At 49.0% G+C, this 12,936-nt stretch overlaps 3 protein-coding genes across 3 annotated transcripts in view; 2 read left to right on the top strand and 1 right to left on the bottom strand.

Moving 5' to 3' along the window:
* The window catches only part of LOC122929163 (olfactory receptor 5B12-like), a 43,278-nt gene extending 42,385 nt beyond the window's left edge, over positions 1-893 (top strand). Inside the window, exon 3 of the mRNA XM_044282671.1 lies at positions 552-893. Coding sequence (XP_044138606.1) covers positions 552-893 — 342 coding nt within the window. The remainder of the gene's footprint in view (positions 1-551) is intronic.
* Positions 894-1,026: 133 nt separating this feature from the next.
* LOC122929161 (olfactory receptor 1009-like) lies at positions 1,027-2,001 on the top strand. The gene has a single exon (XM_044282670.1). It carries the CDS (start codon positions 1,027-1,029, stop codon positions 1,999-2,001), a length of 975 nt encoding a protein of 324 aa, XP_044138605.1.
* Positions 2,002-5,219: 3,218 nt separating this feature from the next.
* ZNHIT1 (zinc finger HIT-type containing 1) lies at positions 5,220-12,436 on the bottom strand. The gene is made up of 5 exons (XM_044282715.1): positions 12,336-12,436; positions 8,816-8,983; positions 8,650-8,729; positions 6,155-6,324; positions 5,220-6,073 (listed from the first exon to the last, which is right to left on the bottom strand). Exons 1-5 carry the CDS (start codon positions 12,355-12,357, stop codon positions 6,052-6,054), a joined length of 462 nt encoding a protein of 153 aa, XP_044138650.1. The 5' UTR covers positions 12,358-12,436; the 3' UTR covers positions 5,220-6,051.
* Positions 12,437-12,936: the final 500 nt, after the last annotated feature.

Raw genomic sequence — 12,936 nt, 5'->3', positions numbered from 1 at the left:
AGAGCTAAGTCACCAGACTCCTCACCAGTAGAGCTAAGCGTGTCACCAAACCTGTCACACACAGAGTTTCAACTGACCCATCATCTAGACAGTTAAGTCACCTGACTCACCACTAGAGCTAAGTGTGTCAAACGGCTCGTCAGCCACAGAGCCAAGAGTCACCCGACTCCTCACCACTTATGCTAAGAGTGTCACTTAACCCTTCACTCACAGAGCACAAAAAGCTTCCAGGTGTTCCAACTCGCCCATCCAGCCACAAATCCACAATAGAAGAGGTAGAGGCGCACCACAGTGATTGCAAATCAAAAGCTGATAACTTGAGCCCAATGTTGTGACATTTAGATTAAACCAAAAGAAGTGGTTTAGTCAAAATCTCACATCACTGGATTAAAGGTTTCAGATTTGCAATTATTGAGGTGTGCCTCCACTTCTTCTATTGTGGATTTCTGGCTGGATGAGAGAGTTGGACCAAGTCCACTTGGATGTACAGACCTGAACTTTTTGGGTATTCCCTGGACTGCTATTCATCTTGTTTTTTCCACACAGCATAGAGTCAGCAACAGAGCCAAGATTTAGCCGACCAGTCACCCACAGAGCTTAAAGTGACCTTATCCTTCACATGCAATCTGTCATCCACAGAGCCGAGAGTCACCCGACCCATCACCTGCAGAGCCGAAAGTCACCCGACCCATCACCTGCAGAGCCGAAAGTCACCCGACCCATCACCTGCAGAGCCAAGAGTCACCCGACCCATCACCATCAGAGCCAAGAGTGACCCGACCCATCACCTGCAGAGCCAAGAGTCACCCAACCCATCACCATCAGAGCCAAGAGTCACCCGACCCATCACCATCATAGCCAAGAGTCACCCGACCCATCACCTGCAGAGCTAAGGCTCCTGACCCATCACCTCCAGAGCCAAGAGTCACCCACCCGTCATCCAAAGAGCTAAGAGTCAACCACACATGGACAGCTTAGTCTTTCATAAAGATGTCCGATATATCATTTCCATCATTACAAAGTACAATGGAAGTCACCAACCAGACTAAAGTGACAGTATTCCTTTTTTCAGGACTAACAGATAATGAGAAACTCATCCCGTTCCTCTTCGTGCTTTTCTTAGTGGTCTACACAGTGACCGTAGTGGGTAACATTGGCATGGTAGCTATTGTGCATGGCAGCACCAGCCTTCATGGTCCCATGTACTACTTCTTGTCCTATCTCTCCATGGTGGACCTCTGCTACTCCTCAGTGGTGACTCCCAAGATGCTTTTCGACCTGTTTTCCAATGTGAAATCTATATCATTCACAGGCTGTGCCCTGCAGCTCTTCTTTTTTGCCGCCTTGGCAGTCACTGAAGCTCTCCTGCTCTCCAGTATGTCGTACGACCGTTATGTTGCCATCTGTCATCCTCTCCATTATGTCTCTATAATGACCAGAACTAAGTGTCTGGCTCTGGTCCTCCTTGCCTCATCCACTGGCTTCTTGCAGTCCACAATGCAAACTAGTTGCATCTTCCACCTCCAATTCTGTGGGCCGAACCTTCTGGATCATTTCTACTGCGACATTCCTCCACTGCGCAAACTGTCCTGCTCTAGCACTCATCTATGCGACATGGCAACCGTCTTCTTCACCTGTTCATGTGGAGTTGGCTCTATGGTGACAATCTTGGTCTCATACACTCTTATCATCTCCGCCATTTTGAGGATGAAGTCTACTGAGGGCAGGAGGAAGGCCTTTAGTACGTGTTCCTCCCATCTCACGTGCATCTCCATCTTCTATGGGACGGTCTTTTTCATCTACCTACGTCCTCCTAACACAGGCTTTGGGAAACGAGACAAGGTGGTTTCTGTCTTCTACTCGGTCATGATACCGATGCTGAACCCTCTTATATACAGCTTAAGGAACCAAGAGGTGAAACAGGTGTTTACAAAGGCCATGCAAAAATCAACCATGACAGGTTCTGAGCACGTTGGTCCTAGAGGTTTGTCCCAAAAATGAAAGCAACCAAATGAGGAAGAGGCCACCAGAATGGTCGATTCATTCCAGAACCTGACACCTTGACAGTAGATACCTAAGCAACTTGAACAAGGGAACAAGTAAGACTGAAAACATAACTGCACACTGGTCCATGGTCATCTAGGGGGTGACCCTACTGAGTAAAAGCTCCTCAAGAAGACCATTATTTTCTTCTAACGCAAACTGGTCCAAAATTAACTCAATTGGGGTAATTTATCAAACTGCTGTAAAGTAGACCTGGCTTAGTTGCCTATAGCAACCAATCAGATTCCACCTTTCATTTTCCAAAGGAGCTGTCCAAAATGAAAGGAGGAATCTGATTGGTTCCTATGGGCAACTAAGCCAGGTCTACTTTACACCAGTTTGATAAATGACCCCAAATTTCTTGTTGTTTTCAGAGTGACAACCACTAAGCTCTCTCTAAAACTGGCCAGACTGTTGTCACAGTGCTCCCCTCCCCCTCCGCCACACCAGAGATCATGAAGTTTAACCCAAAGCCTTATTCTCATTGATCACTAGGAGGCACTGAGGGCCTTTCATACGTCGAATTAAAGGTGTTGTCCGAAAATAAAAAAATTAAAAAAGACCACTTTCTTCCAGAAACAGCGCCACATCTGTTCGTAGGCCATTGCTGGTATTACAGCCTTTATTTATAGGTCCTCCGTCAGCAGATCTGTCCCTATGACACCAGCGGAACAGTTCCATGTGCTCCTGGCAGCTGAAGACATCTGTGTTGGATCCATGTTCATATGTGACCGCATTGCTGAGAAAAATGGTTTAACATATGCAAATGAGCCTCTAGGAGCAATGGGGGCGTTACCATTACACCTAGAGGCTCAGCTCAGCAGACACGCCCCCTGCACTTTGACTTTAGGAGAAGTCCGGACCAGGGGTGATGACGTCTACACTTCCTGGTGCTGTCAACAGAGAGAGCAGAGCCTCTAAGTGTAACGGCAACGCCCCCGTTGCTCCTAGAGGCTCATTTGCATATATGAAAACATCATTTTTCTTAGCCATGCGGGCAAATATAAAGATGGGACCAACACAGATGTCTTCCATGTGCGCTTGGTAGATGAACAGGTCAGCCGGTGTCATAGGGACAGATCTGCCGACGGAGGACCTTTAACCGCCTCCAGACCGCCTAACGCAGGATCGCGGTCCGGAGGCGGTTGTCCCAGGCAGAGTGATGCATCGGCGCTTCATCTCGCGAGACGCAAGACTTCCTGTGAACGCGCGCACACAGGCGCGTTGATAACAGCGTCTAATATACCTGCTACCTGGTCCTCTGGTGTTCCTTTTGCTTGGATCGACCACCAGAGGACACAGGTAGCTCAGTAAAGTAGCACCAAGCACCACTACACTACACCCCCCCTGTCACTTATTAACCCCTGATCACCCCATATAGACTCCCTGATCACACCCCTGTAAGGCTCCATTCAGACGTGGGTATGCGTTTTGCGGAACCGTGGATCCTCAAAACACATATGGACATCTGAATGGAGCTTTACAGGGGGGTGATCAATGACAGGGGGGTGATCACCCCATATAGACTCCCTAATCACCCCCCTGTCATTGATCACCCCCCTGTAAAGCTCCATTCAGACGTCCATATGTGTTTTTCGGAAATTGATTTTTATTTATTTTTTATTAGTTTTTTCTTACAAAGTCTCATATTCCACTAACTTGTGTCAAAAAATAAAATCTCACATGAACTCACCATACCCCTCACGGAATCCCAATTTTTTTTGACATTTATATTCCAGACTTCTTCACACGCTTTAGGGCCCCTAAAATGCCAGGGCAGTATAAACACCCCACAAATTACCCCATTTCGGATAGAAGACACCCCAAGGTATTCCGTGAGGGGCATATTGAGTCCATGAAAGATTTAACTTTTTGTCCCAAGTTAGCGGAAAGGGAGACTTTGTGAGAAAATACAAAAAAATATATTTCCGCTAACTTATGCCCAAAAAAAATAAAAATAAAAATCTTCTGTGAACTCGCCATGCCCCTCATTGAATACCTTGGGGTGTCTTCTTTCCAAAGTGGGGCCACATGTGGGGTATTAATACTGCCCTGGCATTTTAGGGGCCCGAAAGCGTGAGAAGAAGTCTGGAATCCTAATGTCTAAAAATGCCCTCCTAAAAGGAATTTGGGCCACTTTGCGCATCTAGGCTGCAAAAAAGTGTCACACATCTGGTATTGCCGTACTCAGGAGAAGTTGGGGAATGAGTTTTGGGGTGTCATTTTACATATACCCATGCTGGGTGAGATAAATACCTTGGTCAAATGCCAACTTTGAATAAAAATTAAAAAAATTAAAAAAAATGGGCAAAGTTGTCTTTTGCCGAGATATTTCTCTCACCCAGCATGGGTATATGTAAAATGACACCCCAAAACTCATTCCCCAACTTCTCCTGAGTACGGCGATACCACATGTGTCACACTTTTTTGCAGCCTAGGTGGGCAAAGGGGCACACATTCCAAAGAGCACCTTTCGGATTTCACCGGTCATTTTTTTACATGTTTTGATTTCAAACTTCTTCTCACGCATCTGGGCCCCTAAAATGCCAGGGCAGTATAACTACCCCACAAGTGACCCCATTTTGGAAAGAAGACACCCCAAGGTATTTTATGATGGGCATATTGAGTTCATGGAAGTTTTTAGCGGAAAATGAGACTTTGTAAGGAAAAAAATAAAAAAATAAATCATCATTTTCCGCTAACTTGTGACAAAAAATAAAAAGTTCTATGAACTCACTATGCCCATCAGCGAATACCTTAGGGTGTCTACTTTCCAAAATGGGGTCATTTGTGGGGTGTTTCTACTGTCTGGGCATTGTAGAACCTCAGGAAACATGACAGGTGCTCAGAAAGTCAGAGCTGCTTCAAAAAGCGGAAATTCACATTTTTGTACCATAGTTTGTAAACGCTATAACTTTTACCCAAACCACTATTTTTTTTTTTACGCAAAACTTTTTTTAATCAAAGACATGTAGAACAATAAATTTTGAGAAAAATTTATATATGGATGTCGTTTTTTTGGCAAAACTTTACAACTGAAAGTGAAAAATGTCATTTTTTTTGCAAAAATTTCGGTCAATTTTGAGTAATATCAAAAAAAGTAAAAATGTCAGCAGCAATGAAATACCACCAAATGAAAGCTCCATTAGTGAGAAGAAAAGGAGGCAAAACTCATTTGGGTGGTAAGTTGCATGACCGAGCGATAAACGGTGACAGTAGTGTAGTGCAGAAGTGTAAAAAGTGGCCTGGTCATTAAGGGTGTTTCAGCTAGCGGGGCTGAGGGGGTTAAACAAAGGCTGTAATACCAGCAATGGCCTAAGAACAGATGTGGCGCTGTTTCTGGAAGAGAGCAGTCATCTATGTATTTTTAACTCTTGCATGCCATGCATACCTGTGGACAGGGGTGGCGCTGTATTAGGAAGAAAACGCACATTCCCTCTCTCCCCGTCCGCGGGGTGGGCGGGCTCCTGGTGTGATGTCACAGCTGTGCTGGGCCAATCAGATGTCTCCCTACTAGCACAGCTCATATCATCCTGCAGCTGCATCCCCCTCCTCCACTATAATCTTCTGTCTTAAGCCAAGTGAATGTTCAGAGGCGAGAGGCCTCGATACCTTGTGCAGTAATAGCTCTGCTTGCTGTCAGAGAACGAAAACCTGGTCAAGATCAGAAGGGCTCACTGCAAAAGAAAGCTCCGACGTACAAGCACCCGAGTCATTTGGAGACGGTCAGAAGGGTCTTCAGCCTCGGAAAATGAACAGTGCCTGTATTCACCGACAGCAAGCAGAGATGATAACAATGAGGAGGAATTTCAAAAATCAAGCCTTAAGAAAAAGATAAACAAAGCTGCAGTTTTCTAAAACAAGCTTCATTCAATAGAGCAGATGGGACTGAGTGATCAGCGGCGCCCCTATTCCATTCACTGACAGGCGGCACAGTACAAAAAAAAGAAATAAATGTTTAATCAGCAGAACCTCTCCTATTTACAGTAATTACACGTCCGCAGAGCGTCACACCGTCCACTTCAGACACCTGGAAAACAACAGACAAGGAAGGGTTAATGTAAGCGTCCATGAGGAAGTGGGTGGAGAAAAGAGGGCGGGGCTTCCTCACCTGGTCTCCTGATGCGTCCCCAGACACTTAATGCAGCAATAGCGCGCCCCGCAGGACACACAGCAGTAATTAGAGGGGAAGCCGCACACAGAGCAGAAGTGGCGCTGAGGGAAGTTAGAGGACGGCGCACAACACGTCAGGTAGTTGGGGCCCTCACTGGAGCTCAGGTTCTGGGGGAGGAGAAAAATCATCAGGTCTGGAAAAGAGGTGGGGGCTGGCCCCGCCCCCTGCAGGGTGATACAGACAGAAGAGAGCTATGAGCCCGCCCCTCCTCCTGCAGGGTGATACAGACAGAGGAGAGCTATGAGCCTGCCCCGGCCCCTGCAGGGTGATACAGACAGAGGAGAGCTATGAGCCTGCCCCTCCTCCTGCAGGGTGATACAGACAGGAGGGAGGTGTGAGCCTGCCCCTCCTCCTGCAGGGTGATACAGACAGAAGAGAGCTATGAGCCTGCCCCTCCTCCCACAGGGTGATACAGACAGAAGAGAGCTATGAGCCTGCCCCTCCTCCTGCAGGGTGATACAGACAGAAGAGAGCTGTGAGCCTGTCCCTCCTCCTGCAGGGTGATACAGACAGAAGAGAGCTATGAGCCTGCCCCTCCTCCTGCAGGGTGATACAGACAGAAGAGAGCTGTGAGCCTGCCCCTCCTCCTGCAGGGTGATACAGACAGAAGAGAGCTATGAGCCCGCCCCTCCTCCTGCAGGGTGATACAGACAGAAGAGAGCTGTGAGCCTGCCCCTCCTCCTGCAGGGTGATACAGACAGAAGAAAGCTATGAGCCTGCCCCTCCCCCTGCAGGGTGATACAGACAGAAGAAAGCTATGAGCCTGCCCCTCCTCCTGCAGGGTGATACAGACAGAAGAGAGCTATGAGCCTGCCCCTCCTCCTGCAGGGTGATAGACAGAAGAGAGCTATGAGCCTGCCCCTCCCCCTGCAGGGTGATACAGACAGAAGAAAGCTATGAGCCTGCCCCTCCTCCTGCAGGGTGATACAGACAGAAGAAAGCTATGAGCCTGCCCCTCCTCCTGCAGGGTGATACAGACAGGAGAGAGCTATGAGCCTGCCCCTCCTCCTGCAGGGTGATACAGACAGAAGAGAGCTATGAGCCTGCCCCTCCTCCTGCAGGGTGATACAGACAGAAGAGAGCTATGAGCCCGCCCCTCCTCCTGCAGGGTGATACAGACAGAAGAGAGCTATGAGCCCGCCCCTCCTCCTGCAGGGTGATACAGACAGAAGAGAGCTATGAGCCTGCCCCTCCTCCTGCAGGGTGATACAGACAGAAGAGAGCTATGAGCCTGCCCCTCCTCCTGCAGGGTGATACAGACAGAAGAGAGCTATGAGCCTGCCCCTCCCCCTGCAGGGTGATACAGACAGAAGAGAGCTATGAGCCTGCCCCTCCTCCTGCAGGGTGATACAGACAGAAGAGAGCTATGAGCCTGCCCCTCCTCCTGCAGGGTGACACAGACAGGAGAGAGCTATGAGCCTGCCCCTCCCCCTGCAGGGTGACACAGACAGAAGAGAGCTATGAGCCTGCCCCTCCTCCTGCAGGGTGATACAGACAGAAGAGTGCTATGAGCCTGCCCCTCCCCCTGCAGGGTGATACAGACAGGAGAGAGCTATGAGCCTGCCCCTCCTCCTGCAGGGTGACACAGACAGGAGAGAGCTATGAGCCTGCCCCTCCCCCTGCAGGGTGACACAGACAGAAGAGAGCTATGAGCCTGCCCCTCCCCCTGCAGGGTGATACAGACAGAGGAGAGCTATGAGCCTGCCCCTCCTCCTGCAGGGTGATACAGACAGAAGAGAGCTGTGAGCCTGCCCCTCCTCCTGCAGGGTGATACAGACAGAAGAGAGCTATGAGCCTGCCCCTCCCCCTGCAGGGTAATACAGACAGAAGAGAGCTATGAGCCTGCCCCTCCCCCTGCAGGGTGACACAGACAGAAGAGAGCTATGAGCCCGCCCCTCCTCCTGCAGGGTGACACAGACAGAAGAGAGCTATGAGCCCGCCCCTCCCCCTGCAGGGTGACACAGACAGAAGAGAGCTATGAGCCTGCCCCTCCCCCTGCAGGGTGACACAGACAGAAGAGAGCTATGAGCCTGCCCCTCCCCCTGCAGGGTGACACAGACAGAAGAGAGCTATGAGCCTGCCCCTCCCCCTGCAGGGTGACACAGACAGAAGAGAGCTATGAGCCTGCCCCTCCTCCTGCAGGGTGATACAGACAGAGGAGAGCTATGAGCCTGCCCCTCCTCCTGCAGGGTGATACAGACAGAAGAGAGCTGTGAGCCCACCCCCTGCAGGGTGATACAGACAGAAGAGAGCTATGAGCCTGCCCCTCCCCCTGCAGGGTGATACAGATAGAAGAGAGCTGTGAGCCCGCCCCCTGCAGGGTGATACAGACAGAAGAGAGCTATGAGCCTGCCCCTCCCCCTGCAGGGTGATACAGATAGAAGAGAGCTGTGAGCCCGCCCCCTGCAGGGTGATACACATCACACACACACCTGCTCCTCCAGAAGTGCCTGGAAGTTCTTGCGGAATCTCAGCTTGAAGTGATCTCCTCGCGTTTTCTTCTTTTTCTTTCCTTTGAATGTAAGAACAGTAGACAGCTGAGACTTGTTATTCCGCTCTCCCACCACCGGGGGCAGCGGCGCTCTCCCTCAGTCTCACCCGTCTCGGCGTCGTCATCGAACTGCGGCAGGCGCTTGAGCTGCGGGAGGTTGGCGTGCGGGTCGTCCTGGAAGTTGTCCTTCTCCAAGGCCTCCAGCTGCCGATTCAGCCGCCGCTGCCGGGTGGCCGAGTCCAAGACCCGGCGCTGGGAGGGGTCATTAGAGCGGACTGCGGGGGGAGGACATCGTCACAGACTGTACCACACATCACAGGATTAGATACACGGACCGCGGGGGAGGGGACATCATCACAGACTGTACCACACATCACAGGATTAGATACACAGCTCAGCAGACAGTATCACACAGGATAGGATTAGATACACAGATCAGCAGGCAGTATCACACAGGACAGGATTAGATACACAGCTCAGCAGACAGTATCACACAGGATAAGATTAGATACACAGCTCAGCAGACAGTATCACACAGGATAGGATTAGATACACAGCTCAGCAGACAGTATCACACAGGATAGGATTAGATACACAGCTCAGCAGACAGTATCACACAGGATAGGATTAGATACACAGCTCAGCAGACAGTATCACACAGGAGAGTATAGATACACGCTCAGCAGACAGTATCACACAGGATAGGATTAGATACACAGCTCAGCAGACAGTATCACACAGGATAGGATTAGATACACAGCTCAGCAGACAGTATCACACAGGATAGGATTAGATACACAGCTCAGCAGACAGTATCACACAGGATAGGATTAGATACACAGCTCAGCAGACAGTATCACACAGGATAGGATTAGATACACAGCTCAGCAGACAGTATCACACAGTATAGGATTAGATACACAGCTCAGCAGACAGTATCACACAGGATAGGATTAGATACACAGCTCAGCAGACAGTATCACACAGGATAGGACTAGATACACAGCTCAGCAGACAGTATCACACAGGATAGGATTAGATACACAGCTCAGCAGACAGTATCACACAGGATAGGATTAGATACACAGCTCAGCAGACAGTATCACACAGGATAGGATTAGATACACAGCTCAGCAGTACAGTATCACACAGGAGGATTAGATACACAGCTCAGCAGACAGTATCACACAGGATAGGATTAGATACACAGCTCAGCAGACAGTATCACACAGGATAGGATTAGATACACAGCTCAGCAGACAGTATCACACAGGATAGGATTAGATACACAGCTCAGCAGACAGTATCACACAGGATAGGATTAGATACACAGCTCAGCAGACAGTATCACACAGGATAGGATTAGATACACAGCTCAGCAGACAGTATCACACAGGATAGGATTAGATACACAGCTCAGCAGACAGTATCACACAGGATAGGATTAGATCCACAGCTCAGCAGGCAGTATCACACAGGATAGGATTAGATACACAGCTCAGCAGACAGTATCACACAGGATAGGATTAGATACACAGCTCAGCAGACAGTATCACACAGGATAGGATTAGATACACAGCTCAGCAGACAGTATCACACAGGATAGGATTAGATACACAGCTCAGCAGACAGTATCACACAGGATAGGATTAGATACACAGCTCAGCAGACAGTATCACACAGGATAGGATTAGATACACAGCTCAGCAGACAGTATCACACAGGATAGGATTAGATACACAGCTCAGCAGACAGTATCACACAGGATAGGATTAGATACACAGCTCAGCAGACAGTATCACACAGGATAGGATTAGATACACAGCTCAGCAGACAGTATCACACAGGATAGGATTAGATACACAGCTCAGCAGACAGTATCACACAGGATAGGATTAGATACACAGCTCAGCAGACAGTATCACACAGGATAGGATTAGATACACAGCTCAGCAGACAGTATCACACAGGATAGGATTAGATACACAGCTCAGCAGACAGTATCACACAGGATAGGATTAGATACACAGCTCAGCAGACAGTATCACACAGGATAGGATTAGATACACAGCTCAGCAGACAGTAATCACACAGGATAGGATTAGATACACAGCTCAGCAGACAGTATCACACAGGATAGGATTAGATACACAGCTCAGCAGACAGTATCACACAGGATAGGATTAGATACACAGCTCAGCAGTATCACACCAGGATAGGATTACCAGCTCAGCAGTATCACACAGGATAGGATTAGATACACAGCTCCAGCCCCAAGTCAGTATCACACAGGATAGGATTAGATACACAGCTCAGCAGACAGTATCACACAGGACAGGATTAGATACACAGCTCAGCAGACAGTATCACACAGGATAGGATTAGATACACAGCTCAGCAGACAGTATCACACGAGGGGATTAGATACACGGCTCAGCAGACAGTATCACACAGGATAGGATTAGATACACAGCTCAGCAGACAGTATCACACGGCAGGATTAGATACACAGCTCAGCAGTCAGTATCACACAGGATAGGATTAGATACACAGCTCAGCAGACAGTATCACACAGGATAGGATGAGATACACGGCTCAGCAGACAGTATCACACAGGATAGGATTAGATACACAGCTCAGCAGACAGTATCACACAGGATAGGATTAGATACACAGCTCAGCAGTCAGTATCACACAGGATAGGATTAGATACACAGCTCAGCATACAGTATCACACAGGACAGGATTAGATACACAGCTCAGCAGACAGTATCACACAGGATAGGATTAGATACACAGCTCAGCAGACAGTATCACACAGGATAGGATTAGATACACAGCTCAGCAGACAGTATCACACAGGATAGGATTAGATACACAGCTCAGCAGTCAGTATCACACAGGATAGGATTAGATACACAGCTCAGCAGACAGTATCACACAGGATAGGATTAGATACACAGCTCAGCAGGCAGTATCACACAGGACAGGATTAGATACACAGCACAGCAGACAGTATCACACAGGATAGGATTAGATACACAGCTCAGCAGACAGTATCACACAGGAGAGGATTAGATACACAGCTCAGCAGTCAGTATCACACAGGATAGGATTAGATACACAGCTCAGCAGGCAGTATCACACAGGACAGGATTAGATACACAGCTCAGCAGTCAGTATCACACAGGATAGGATTAGATACACAGCTCAGCAGTCAGTATCACACAGGATAGGATTAGATACACAGCTCAGCAGTCAGTATCACACAGGATAGGATTAGATACACAGCTCAGCAGGCAGTATCACACAGGACAGGATTAGATACACAGCACAGCAGACAGTATCACACAGGATAGGATTAGATACACAGCTCAGCAGACAGTATCACACAGGAGAGGATTAGATACACAGATAGGACACAACATGATGGGGGTTGTAGTGCTCTCTGGTTTCCGCAGTACCGCACACCACCGGCTTAGATACATCAGAGACCACGTGACTACTACAAGCCGCTGACCTCTGACCCCGGCGCTCTACGTCACAGGCGGCTCGTGCACTGTAGAGGGAGCCTGCAGAGACTACTCGGGGCCCTCGGGGCCCCCTCGCTGCCGGTACCGGCCTCACCTGACGGTTTTTTCTCCAGCATGCCGTTTCTTCACTCGCGCTCCTATTAACTGCGCTTGTGCGAAGTAGTCCTCTCAACAAAGGAAACTGCGCATGCTCGTAAAGAAAGTCGTCATGTACGCATGCGTGAATTGCTAAGGGCATGCGCAGAGCCGTACCTGTGGCAGACGTGTTCCTGAAGTCTGTAAGAGGATGTGCGCGGCGCGGCCACTAGAGGGCAGCAGGGGGCGACCATAGACCACCCGTATGTCACCGGCCTGTGTGTGAGGAGCGCTGTGTCCTTAGATGACTTTTCCCATTACTGCACTGCGCACCCAGTACAAGGAACCTGTGGGGAACAGTCACCGCCAATACTTGTGTTCTACACAGCAGCCAATCAGAAAGCAGATTTTATCTGCAGCGAAGTTTCCCATAGCAACCAACCACTTAGTGCACGTGGGCATGTTACCATAGCAACCAACCACTTACTGCACGTGGACATGTTACCATAGCAACCAACCACTTACTGCAAGTGGACATGTTACCATAGCAACCAACCACTTAGTGCACGTGGGCATGTTACCATAGCAACCAACCACTTACTGCAAGTGGACATGTTACC

This window comes from Bufo gargarizans, chromosome 2 (assembly GCF_014858855.1).
Source record: "Bufo gargarizans isolate SCDJY-AF-19 chromosome 2, ASM1485885v1, whole genome shotgun sequence".
NCBI classification, from domain to species: Eukaryota; Metazoa; Chordata; class Amphibia; order Anura; family Bufonidae; genus Bufo; species Bufo gargarizans.
This window is presented reverse-complemented; position numbering and strand designations above follow the sequence as displayed.